The following is a 13,347-nucleotide window of genomic DNA, read 5'->3' on the forward strand; positions in this document are numbered from 1 at the left end:
GCTACTGGTACTCCAAACATTACTACCCTAACTACTCTTTTTACAATTACCTACCACAGAAGCGTTTCCTATTGTCGGCTGCCGGCATACAACCTCATGTCCTTCATTCCAGTTCTGGCATAATAACCATTGCATCTTACGTCTTTTTTTCTTCCATTGCCAGGCTTTTCAACATTACCATTCAACACATCCTACACCCTCAAGGAAAACTTTCTGGCCGACCCCGCTCCCATCCCTTCACCGATGTCCCTCTTCCGCGTGCGCAACACGGCCGTCCACTACTGCTGCACGCAGTCCGGCGACGTCGACACCCCAATCGACGTCCCTTTCATCATCCCGTTCTTCCTCTTTCCGTTCACGGAGCGAAAGTGCCAGAAGGTGCGGGGTATGCGAGACCAGCTGCAGCACGTGGTGTGGCCCTCCATGCAGTACGGCGGGGGAGTGCACCCGTATTTCAATGACACCGCGAACGGTGAAAACGTGTTCTACTACTGTTACTACGTACCGGACAGTGAGTATATGTTTCTTTTTTTTATGATAAAAATAAGTCCTGAAAATCGATGGAAAACTCATCACCATAGGATCAATCAATAATCAAATTGTCCCAATCGAATTTCACCTGTTTCCCCGGATATGAAGGGGGGGGGGGGTGATCATACACAGGCGTAATACTAGAAAATATAACAAAGTGCATTATTCATGTGGATACTGAAATAGTTGTTTTGACGAAAGGAGAGGCCAAATTTTGTAGTGAGTTATCTCCTTTTGTGGCCCTGAAAATAACAAAGGTTGAGGGTCTTCCCAATAATGATTGCCGTTTACTTTATCAGAAAAAGAAAATGGCCCAAGAGTGCAAGCATGCTTGTCATTGCAATTTCTAGAAGATGTCCGGTGGTATTCCAATGATAAATCTATACATCTTACAAAATGCGTCAACAACATGAAGTCTCAGATTTGCATCTCATTCTCCCCTCATCTTTTTTAATTCAAGCGATTGTCATGGAAACCAACATCATCATAGCAACCTACACGGTGATGATTGGAACTCCAACGGTGACTTTCATCGTTCTGTGCGCCTGCCGGTTTACACACAAGAAGCTCCTAAAGAGGTTTGCTGCTATGAGATAATCATATTTCCTTTTGAAGTGATACAAACTCTTTCTCATAGATATTATACATAGGGTATAGGCCAATAGGTATGGCGAAATCAGTGGAAATGATTGATGGATACTGTTCCTTCGTAATCAGCTAAGGTGATGTGCAGAATCACACAATTAAGAATCATCACTATGGACAACACTATCTATGTGAATGTAAACACTATTTTTAGGAAATTATATCAATGTATTAATATAATATTTTGTCAATAAATCGAACAAAAGACACATATTTAAAAAATGTGCTTACGTGTATCTCACGATTATGAAACAGTGAAGATCTTGAGTAGATATGAAAATTAGATTACATTGAAATGAAATGAAATGAAATGAAATGGAATGAAATGAAATGAAATAAAATAAAATGAAATAAGATCTAATGAAATGAAACAGGCCGATATTTTCCAGCGAGTTGTGACTTCTAGTATTACTGACATATTCTTACTTCTCGTTTGCTCCTAGAAAGAAACAGCGCAAGTCGTTGTTGGCTGCAGCGTGCTCCACCGGCACCAGCGATGCCCCGGTGGTCATCAAGACAGGGTCATCGTCGAGCTGATGTGGACGTCGACGACCAGGTCGAGCCCAATCCCGGTGAGACGGAATTTTGATGACGACGCGAGCGTCCCTGCCGCGATGACGAACAGTGGGGGCCAAAAGGATACCACCGGAACATCCACCCCCTCCCACTCTTCCTCCTCCCCCTCCCCTCCTCCACCATTCCCCACAATGAAAAGGTGGAAGCTCTGTGGTGTAGTAAACATGCCCTGGACTCGTTAAAAACGAAGATTCTGGATTCGAGCCTTGCCTGGTACTTACATCCCTGGACAAGATGATTATGTTTTACTCACTAATGGATGCCTGACAATGCTGGAATTATTATTGCATGGCATTCTGGGAGAAATAGGTATTCATCAGGGGCGGATCTACTTTTTTGCTGGAGGGTGAGTTTGGGTCATGACACTCAAGAGTAAAAAAAAGTCTTTACAATTTTTGCTGTCACAAAATCGGCTGACAAGCAAATAAAAGAAGAAAAGCTAAGGGAGTATAAACAGCATACACCCCCAAAACAAAGAAACACAAAACAATATGGAGCCCTCCCCCCCCCCCCGATCCGCCACTGATTATGGAAACACAAGATTGCAAAGCGTTGATGTTACTGTCAGTGATTCCATGTAAAAAGTGAATAATGATTTTGAAAATCATGACTTTGGTCCACAACGGAGTCTAACGGAAGGAATAAGGACTAGATCCCTGGAGAATGAGCGAGTAATACGAATTATCTGATCTGTTCCTGGTTAAGGAGGCATCAGATTTGGGGGTAATTTTGTGTTCATGATGACGCTTTTCTGGATTCATGCGGACCCTCGCCCTTATAATGTTGTCAGGGCTATTAGAACATTGCTTCAGAACTTATCGAAAGCAAGTTCTGGTCTCATGTGCTGAGCAATGCTATTTTCATCTCGATTTCCCATTTGTCCGTCCCCTTTATCCTATTATTTCTGCCCTTTCCCCATTTTGTCTTTCGTTTAGCAAGTTTAGCAAATGCACTTGTAGTTCACTAGGATAGTCGTGATGGTATAGCTGGGTCATTTCACAGCAGTATTCTGTGAGGTCAAAGTTGACGAGGATTTATAAACCTTTGTGAAAGTGTGTCCCTTTTCTTCACTTTAAAGGGACTGTACAGTACTGGTCGAGGTAAGGGAGTCATGTTTTGAACATTTCTAAGTGAGATAATGAGAAACCTCTCATGAAATAAATGAAAGAGCATGTAATTTTAAGAAGGGTTCAACGTTTATTTGACGAAAATTGGTTTTGAAATGGCTGAGTTATCCAAAAAAGTGATAATAATATTAAAAGGCGACATGCCACAACTTTATAAGGATCTCTTTGTTTCACCTTGTTTTTGGATATCTTAGCCATTTCAAAACCGATTTTCGTCAAATAAACTTTTGATACCCTTTAGAATTGCATGCTCTTTGACATCTCATAGAGTGGTTTCTGAATATCTAGCAAAACGTTAAAAGCTAAATCCTCACCTCGACCAGAACTGTACACACCCTTTAATTGAAGATTATGTCATTGTCAATTAAAATAATATGGAATACAAAATGTACCTATAATGATGAGGTACTAGAAAGGCATCAGTCGCATTCGGAGCAAGTGAGAAAACGTCACTTGGGAAATAAAGGATTTTAGACATCGCGCTGTTACGAGGCACTGGTTGCCTTCAGGTGAAACGTCAGAAAACTGCACTATGCACAGATAACAAGCCAGCTCATAGTTCCACTTTGTGCATGAGTACGAAAAGGTCCTTTGTACCAACAGGCACGTTGGTTTTTAAATTCAATGAGATAAATATCGTCTGTGATACATTGGTTATTTATGCTATCCTTGTAAAAGTTGCTCGCAAGCACATCCACCTGACAGCAGGCCAAGTACTTTGGCAAGATTAACGGAAACACTTTGTTAAAGCACGCGATGCGAAACAAAGAATTGGATGTTTCCCCAACCTGACGGACCATTCCGGTCATCTGGTCTACCTAAGTTCATTCTTTGTTTGAACATAAATACTAAGAATTGTTACGTCGGTCAAGCTTATGCATTGTGACACTTTAAAAACGAGTGCAGTGCCTAACCAGCCGAGAAAAGATAAAGGTCATTTGCACCAATGTGCACATGAGCTAATTACGAACTGGCTTATTGGTTACATATTGTTACGCCCCGCTGGGAGCAAAACTTGGCTGCGGAACAATGATCATGGCACACGATCGTTTCACTTTGCACATTGCCGGAGCCATACACCGTGCTGTTTTCAGTGGTAGCGATGCGCGTACAGTTATCAGTTATAGCATTATGGGAGTGGGCATTGATTATTGAGTTCGTTAATGTGATGAACAGCTAACAAGAATATTAGAGTAGAAGCTCATCTGCTATGGAAATCCATCTGAAATTGGCGTTGATTTTTTTTTTACCTCAATACAATATACTTACCTCCGGAATTTTCAGGTGTTAACGCTACAGCCTACACTTATCAGGAAATCAAAAGTTTAGTGACCTATTTCTGGTTTTGTTTTTGATCAATGTGGACATGTAAAACGAAAGATATAATCTGACAGAAAATTTAAATCTTAATTGGGAGGACTTTGAAGAAAAAACAAAGAAAAAGAGAAAACAAAGCGTGTTTTTTTTAATACAATCCTTGGCACAGAACTTGATGTAGGTGACAGCTAACCGGAAAGTGGACACACTCATCATGACCCATCCAAAAGTTCTGAAGCGCATGCGCTATTTAGGAGGGGTATAAGTCTGTCAATACCGTCGTTGGTCTTGGAACATAATTCACAATGTCACACTTTTGAGTTAGTTACATTTCTCTCAAAACATGCATCTTTAACCCGGTTGGAGTGTAGATCATTTGTTTTGTTTGTTTGTCTTGTTGTTGTGGTTTTTGTTTTTTTGGTTTTTTTTGGTTTTTTTTTTGTTTTTTGTTTTTTGTTTTTTTTTTTTTGGGGGGGTTGTTTTGTTTTTAGCTCTGCATAGAAAACGATGCATTTGATTCTACTGATTGCGATACAAATATCGCTCTGTCGTCTGGTATGGTTCTCACGTGAGCATTTACATGTAACAAAATGTTCTGTCCATATGCATACGTAACGAAATGTTCCACTGTCATGTGGTCACATTTACCCAATAACCCATGTTTGATTATATAATTATGCAATTTCAGTGGATGCAGATGCCAGTTAGTGTCATTTTGGCATGCTGCCCTCTATCGCAGGAGTACACTTAAGTTTTAAAGTTGATTGCACTCTTATATCATGATTAGAACTTTTACTGCAGACACAGCAACGAAAATCACAGACAGACATTCTGTCCCGTACACTTTTTCGATTTCATGAAAACACACGTGCTATCACCTACCTGTGTCGCAAGTCTTTTTTTTTTGTAATTTTGTATTTCAGATTTTAGATACTAGTCTAGTAGATCATTTAAATGTTGGAGTAGAGTAGCCTGATTGGTGTATGCAATCATATTCCGATATTGGGTGTGAATCAAAGTGTAAAATTTAATCTGCCGTGATCAGAGAAGAAAAAAAAAATTGCGTTTGTACAGAATGAATTTGATGGAATAATCATGTAAAAATTGTACAGCATTTTATATTCTTATTCAGAGCAAAGGTGAGTTGCATCTTGTAAATAAAAATCATATCACAATCATTTTGTCCATTATACTGCTGACTAACTCTTCACGGATAGAGACAAAATAAAATTTTCAAGTGGTAACTACAAATATGATATGTTAGTTCATTTATACAACTAATTCTACTTCTGCAAAGGCTTTAACTGCATTATACAACTACCAAGATTTTCACTATTCCAACTGTAACTGATACTGTTATTGTCTGCAACTTTAAGGTATATAGTACATTTTGAAGAGTTTAAATGCAAAACGGATAAATCCATTTTTAACGGTCTGAGACATTTGGGATCTGCTGAAAAACAGATCAAATAATCAAAATATATGATACTTTTAATTATAATTTCAAAAATATTTCTCGTTATGTAATCAGTGGAATATCACTGTAAAGATTTCATTTTTCTCTATTAATTTTGATGATGACATTGGCTTTAAAAAATTAAAATGGAGTCTATCTGTTTTTGCACGCTCTTCGTACATTGTACTTACTGAATTGTATCATAGTATTCATTCACTCACTTCCGATAAACACACTTGCTTGTTTTTTGTCATTTTTACTTCGATAATATCACGTTTGTGGCAGCCATATTCTGTCGTACTTCTCTCTGACCGAGAGAGTAGGTACATACGCATGGCGCAAAATAAATGCTTGATTGTTGATTCGGTTTCCTGGAAGTGATGTTTATATTTGTGCGAATATGTCTGTCTGTCTGGACGGGGCCAATCTTTCTGCAAAACATAAAAAAATATGCTTTGGAGATGGATTGCAAAACATCTGCAAAATCTATTATTGCAAAAACATGTAATCTTAATAATTAACATAATTGTTGTCTTTGATTTACATGTATCTTGAAATCTGCACGATGTATAAAATTCATCATGTTCATTAATATACACATGTGTATATGTGCCTCATCGCTCGGGAATTATGAACAAACTAAATTGTATGAATTACCATGGAGTGTTAAAGGACAAGAAAGGTCAAGTTCAATATACATTGGATTGAATGAATACAGCAATGTTCATAGTAGAAAGTGCAGTTACTGCTGGATAAGGAGACTACTACCAAGACTACACAAGCATAGAACGACACAAAAACAAAAATGCTTTTTTTTTTGGGGGGGGGGAGAGTACACACTTCTTCAGCTTGTTACTGACGAATGTTAAGAGTATATAATATAATTCCCCCTGCCTTCTGAAAGAGGCAAATCAAGTGCTGTACTACCATTCATGAAAAGTGAAAATACGTTGAATTTTCTTCGTTTTCTTTTACACATGACATAACAAGCTGTAGTAGTCTTCTCATCCAGCGATGGCGGCAAAAATTTATAACTTGTGAACAGATCGTCTGATGTTCCTCAAACTTGCACTGATGTGTGCAGCTACTCAATAATATTGCTGCATTTTATCAATTCAAATGTATATTAAGGTGAACTTGTCCTGTAGTTCTATGATACTACGTGTTTAAGAAAAAAAAATGTACACGTGAAAATGAACAAACACATTCACAGGCGTTGCATTTGACATGATGAATCAATTTTATTGCAAAATCATGTGATATTTTATCCACATCCAAGGAATGAAATTCAACTGGCAAGAACAGTTCCCGAAACCAGACATTTAAAGGTTTGTACTGAAGAAGTTCAAGGAGAAGTACAGAAGAAAGAAGGAAACGAAAAGATCCTTTCTGGATATATCATGGCCTTCAAGCCCAAAATCTTACTGCCCGTGACTTTCAAAGTCAATCGCTCAATCCAAGAGTTTACAATTGCAGTCATTATGTTATGCGGCAGCATGGGCTCTTCCAGTCAGGTATTTTATTTCATATGCAATTTGATTGAAACTATATCATCTACAAGATGGACGATTTTCATGTATTTACTACCAAGAAAGTACAGATGAAAGTTAATTACACTGCTAATTCTTTATCAACATTATAATGTGGTGTCACTTTGTGGTGAATTTTGTTCTCAGGTTGGTTTCCAAACATTGCTGAAATAAACACATTACCTTTTCCAATTTGGCAGATTGTCAAGAATTGCTAAAACAAGAAAAACATATTTTCATACAAAATGACAAAAAAAGAATAAGGCAATGTTTGGCTTGAGAACATTGAAATACACTTCATAGGCAATCACCACTAAGAGAAAAAAGAATGTTGACAGTAACTGCTTCTTTTATATATAATGAAAAACTTAAATACATAATAAAAAAACATCAATGTCATATAAGTACGCTACCAAAAGTCTAAGATTAATAACTAGATTTGACATTAAATGTTCTCTTAAAATTCTGAGAAACAATGAGCACAGTTGCCTGTGGCGGATCCAGGGGGGGGGGGGTGCATCGGGCATGCACCCCCTCTTTATTTTTGTTAAAACAAAAGAAATAAAAAGAAAAATGGGGGCGCGTAATTTTGTAAAGGCGCGTAATTTTGTAAAGGCGCCTCCCCTTTACAGAATTCCTTGATCTGCCCCTGGTTGCTGTAGAAATATGTCTTTCAACAACAAAATAGTGTAATTAAATGATATTCTATGCATCCGACCTGTGAGAAGAGACACATTAGGTAAAAGTCACGGAATGTAACATACATTTGACATCATCGTGTAAAAACATAATACTGACATTCCAGTGGTCGCATAGAACACAAATTGTGACTTCATAGCCATTCATCGCCATGGAAACTGGTTTAAAACAACCTCACCTGGCCCGGTCTGTGAACACTATTGTTGCTAACAATGTTTGCACCTGGTTCCAACCCAAGCTATAACAAAAAGACTGTTACATCATCACTTTGGTACTTTATTTCGCACAAATCTCTCTGATCGTGCACATATTTCAGTAATATGTCGCTCATCTCAAAACCTGTCTGTCATCTATATACCTCTTCAGTGTAATTTCTCCTCAAACCAGGGCTTTAAAACCCAAAGTCAGTCCACATTTGCATATTCTAGATCAGACCTGGAAGCTACAGAAATAACAACAGTTTTTAATATTTTTGTATTTTTGTATTATTTTGGATTAAATCTTAATTTTCCGGTAAACTGCACACTTAGAAACATCCATATTAAGTGCGTACTAAATATACTGTATTATTATTATCATTATTATAAAGACATGGAAGGTATACAGGACTCTTTCATGAGAAGTAAAATCCATCTGTCACGGATTCAAACTTTTTTGATTGACTGATGTATCAGCAAACCTAGCTTTTCTGCAACCATTGATGCATTGAGGTCATTCTGGACTTAATCAAGTAAAGTGTGTACTGCAGCTTGCATACTTCTTTGAATATTGATGCCATTTCATGTTAAAATTGGACTTTGACGACATTGCTTCAGTTCCATACGCCTGATCAAACTCTAGTTAAACAAAAGCAATTTGAAGACGTTGTGGCATTGAACTTTAAAAATACCCTGTATACAGCTATTAAAGACACATTTAAAGGAACAGTCCACCCTGAAAATTAGTTTGTGTAAATAGCCACAGAAAAAATGAGAGCAACTAGACAGTGACATGAAAGTTTAAGCAAATTCTGATTGAAACTTAATTGAGACATTTGGAGTTTTCATCAATCAAGCACAAATTTGCAACTCCATGATGAAGCATGTGAGCTCATCTTCCATTTGCCCCTGCATAAGATTCCATATTAAAAAATCTCCTCAGTTTTTTGTTACTGATAACAAAATATAGTTTTGCTTGCAAGGGTTGAATAGAAAAAAAAAATATTTACAATGATTACGGGTGCATGTATGACATATGACTGGAAATGCACTTGATGGGGAAATGAAATTATATTTACATAAGAAAACAGAGCAAACAAAGTGTGATCTCACACTTGGCACCACAAAATTGCCAAGTTGTCTTCGATCTATCACAACTTCAAAAAATCACACAACTTTCTAAATTTTCATCAGAATTTCATCAAGCTTTCAGTGTCCTCTTCCTCCAAACTTGTCTGGTTCTGTTCACACAAACTAATGTTCAGGGTGGATTTCCCCCTTTAAGACACCTAAAACACTATGTACAATTAAAAACAAACAAATGAAGAAATACTGAGGTATGGAGGCATGCTCTGTCAGTGGTGTAAATCATTCAGATGGCAAGAAAAGCTGACAGAACGTCACTTCTTTGACTGAATATAAATAAAACCACTTCAAAGCGCATTGTTTGGAAGAAAATCACTAACTACATGTACATGTGCAGTACGCAGATCTGAGTACGCCAATTTTTGCAGGCAGGCGAGTGAAAACAAACCAAAAAGGGAAAAAAAATGCCTTTTTGTTTTTTAGACGGCAGATCACTTCACTCTTTATCTTTTTTGCACACTAGGAAATTATGGCAGCAACAAAGAAGGTACATTACTAAATACACAATTTATATGTGTATACACATCAAGTATTGTACGTACCACTGCATATAGACATGCCATGATATAAACATATACAATAATATATCTCCTAGCTACCATCCCTCCATTAACAACAATGGTTAAATGTTACAACTCAAAATTCGGCTTATAGACATTTAAAAAATATCAACCATAACAACTTGAAGGTTATGGTTGTTAACAGTTCATCATTCCAAATGTTCATCATTTCAAAGGTGTGCTATTCCAGGAGGTTTTTAATTCCGAAGGTTCATTTAAATCCAAAAATAACTAGGTTTGTAATTCTGAAAATTTGTTCAATAGTACATGTACAATCTTTTGTTGTTGTTTTTTCATTTTTGGATGAACAAATCGTATTTCATCTTTGGATTAACACACCATATTTAATCTTTGAATATGCACATATTTCTTGTTCGGATGAACAAACCTTTAGAATAACGAACCTTCAAATAATGCCATAAAATGTTCAGATTAATAAACCTCATTTCATTTTTGGATTAACAAACATCTAGGAGTACAGAATTTGTGTGTTTCAAAATAACAAATCTTTGGAGTACAAACCTTCAGAATCACCCCAACTTGAAATGCCTCCAAGCATCAATGCCGCCCTTTATCAGTCATTAGTACCTCTTGATGTAGACCATATCAACATATCATTTTTGCCTTCCATAATGCACAGGCCTTAGAAAAAAAAAAATGAAATTGATATGCAAGGTTACATCAGCAGCAGGATTCTACATGTCTGTAGCTGGTTTTTTTTTTTCTTTCAAGCTGGTCTATCACAGTAGAGATTGAGTATTAGCTATTATATTACTAGTCGTGATCTGCAGCAAAAACCAACCTATCAATACAAGTACAAATTGCACAGAAACTCCTCACGCATGATTCTTCTCAATTCCAGGATCAATTAATCCCCTTAATCTGTGCAATATCACCATAGCATTTGTCACAGGCTGTGGCAATGCCATGCCTGAGTCAAACATGGCAGGGAGGGTGGGGTGGGGATTAACCAAAAGCCAATGAAATGGCTTGGCAAGTTAATACAATTACCGGTAGATGAGTAGGCAAATACACGTAAGTGTACAAGGTCAAATGAACAAGAACAACAAATCTCATTATGTCAGTGCCTCGTCTAACTTCATCCCCTGATTACCCGTATTGACATATATTCATTAAAATGCCATAGGCACAATAAATTTAGATGGATGGATAGTCAAAAGCTGTGATGCCTCTGGCACATTAAATAAAGAGACAAAAACAAAAACAAATAACTAAGGAGCATCATTCCACGTACCCTAAATCAAAATGTACAAACCAGGACAGCAAGACTTTAAATATAGATTTTCCCAATATTTCTGACTGTCTGGTTAAAAAATCAGCTCTTAACATTTGCCTTTATCATTGTTTTTGTCCATGTGCATGATTTCTTTTATTCGCATACATGATGCATGGCTAGTCTACAGCCGCAGGAAGAATTCATACTTACTTTATTATCCTAATATTTTTTTATCCAGTGTTATCAATCATTAGATTAAATATAATTGAATAATAGCCATGATTATTCCTTTACAATAATACTGTCTGGGGTTTTTTTTCATATGGTTGGGAGACAAAGTTTCAAAAATAGCTGACTTGGTAAGAATTCACAACAGTAAAGCATTCTGTCTCTACAAGTCTTCAATAGTATCCAATTCCAGTAATCAATAAACATTTTTCAATAAAACTTAGATGTACACAAAGTTTAATGACAATGTGTATACATCTGTGACCCCTCAAGTTTGAGGTCATGAGCTACGAACCCTAGTAACACAGAACGTCTTTCCATACTCAAAGGGATGGCACAGTTTTGGTTGAGATGGGATTTGAGATTTCCAACATTTTTTATGATGATTTTGTGAGATGAAAAACCTCCTATGAAATATGAAAGATTATACAATTCTAACAGGAATTTAAAGTTTATTTGATTGAAACTGGTTTTGAAATGGCTGAGATATCCAAAACAAAGCTATTCTAATAAAAGGTGGGACCTACCTTTTAATAGGATCGCTTGGTTTTACTTTGTTTTTAGATATCTCAGCCATTCCAAAACCAATTTTCATCAAATAAACTTTGAATTCCTCTTAGAATTGGAGGCTTCTTAACATTTCATTACGTGGTTTCTACAAGTACAAATCTCGCAAAAGGTTAAAAGCTGAATTCTCACCTCAGCCAATACTATACCATCCCTTTAAATATCTATGAGCTGCACGAACATCTTTTTGGCAAGACATATTCATGGAGTCTTCGTACAAGATCACAATCACCGTGGCAACCAGAGGCTGGATTGACCACAACTGAGTTGAGATAAAGCACACATCATGTCTGAAGGCCAGAATATATATTTCCTGGCCAATGGTAAGACATTATATACATTAGATATTATACTATGCAAATCCTATATTCTATCCTAATCGAAATAAACTAGTATATCAAATTATAAATATATATATTCATCACCTTCCTTTTTTCCCCCAGATTCAAAAGGATCAGTACTTAACATACATATTCATCATTACATGATTTTCTTTTCCACAGCCAACACTTGACATATTCTTGAAAGCATGCCACGGACATGAAGCTTTTACCCTCTCCTTGTCCACAGTTGATAGAAACTCTGCCACTCTCACCACAACCAATGAGTGTCGACCTCGGACGAAATTATCAATGAGTACAGATAGAGCTTCACAAGATTTTAGTACCAAATTCATGCAGTATTCTGAAGCCGCCTTTAATATGGCATGGAGACTACAACGTACGTAGACTCTGTATGATGTGGCTTCCTATACTATAGATTGAGCTTCACAAGGTTTAGTACCAAATTCATGCAGTATTTGGAAGCCGCCTTATGGCATGGAGGCTACAATGTACGTAGACTCTGCACTGTATGATGTGGCTTCATCTTTGTTCAAACATCACATGTGTATCCACTTTACAGAACCACGAGATAGGATACACGGTGAAAAGCTTTGATGGTGACATGAAGCAGAATTTGAACACTTGTATACAATCCTCTCTAGGAACAAATAGGAAAAATTTACATTGTGATGCAAATTTCAGATAATTTTCCACCTATCAAGTAGTCCCAACTACGATCATAAAAAGGATCTTGATGTTAAAGAGATATGACACTGACAAAAAGAATGGTGTTTCAGTGTTTTTCTTTCATTTTTTCTTAAAGCACTTTATGCCCGCAATTAAACCCCTTCCATACGGGAACCTGGTGGCCTGTGTATTAAGTCTAGGGGGATTTCAGAATTCAGTACGGAATTGGTTAACTAGAATGACAAGACTTGAAAACTGATGACTTTAATAGACCTACAACAAACCTTGCAAATCAAACAACATTGCAAGATGGAGAATGCTACACAAACATTCAAACAGGCTGATGGCTACTGATACCCTGGGTGCCATAATGAACCCTTTTGGGCACATGCCTCATATGTACATGTATCTCTATCCACAATGACAGGAATTATATCACGCTCAACTTTGAAAGCTCATGCCCAGCGGTCTCAACTTTTGGCTTTATTCCCTCGTTCGCAATTTTCAAACTTTTGGATCTAA

General features: G+C 37.0%; 1 protein-coding gene across 1 annotated transcript in view; it reads left to right on the forward strand.

Moving 5' to 3' along the window:
• Positions 1–1,765, forward strand: part of LOC139712917 (uncharacterized) — a 95,875-nt gene extending 94,110 nt beyond the window's left edge. The window contains exons 5-7 of the mRNA XM_071624699.1: positions 164–511; positions 992–1,109; positions 1,624–1,765. Coding sequence (XP_071480800.1) covers positions 164–511; positions 992–1,109; positions 1,624–1,765 — 608 coding nt within the window. The remainder of the gene's footprint in view (positions 1–163; positions 512–991; positions 1,110–1,623) is intronic.
• The last annotated feature ends 11,582 nt before the right edge of the window (positions 1,766–13,347 follow it).

This window comes from Diadema antillarum, unplaced genomic scaffold (genome assembly GCF_040938485.1).
Source record: "Diadema antillarum isolate AM-2024a unplaced genomic scaffold, OU_Dant_1.0 scf00000042, whole genome shotgun sequence".
Classification (NCBI taxonomy): Eukaryota; Metazoa; Echinodermata; class Echinoidea; order Diadematoida; family Diadematidae; genus Diadema; species Diadema antillarum.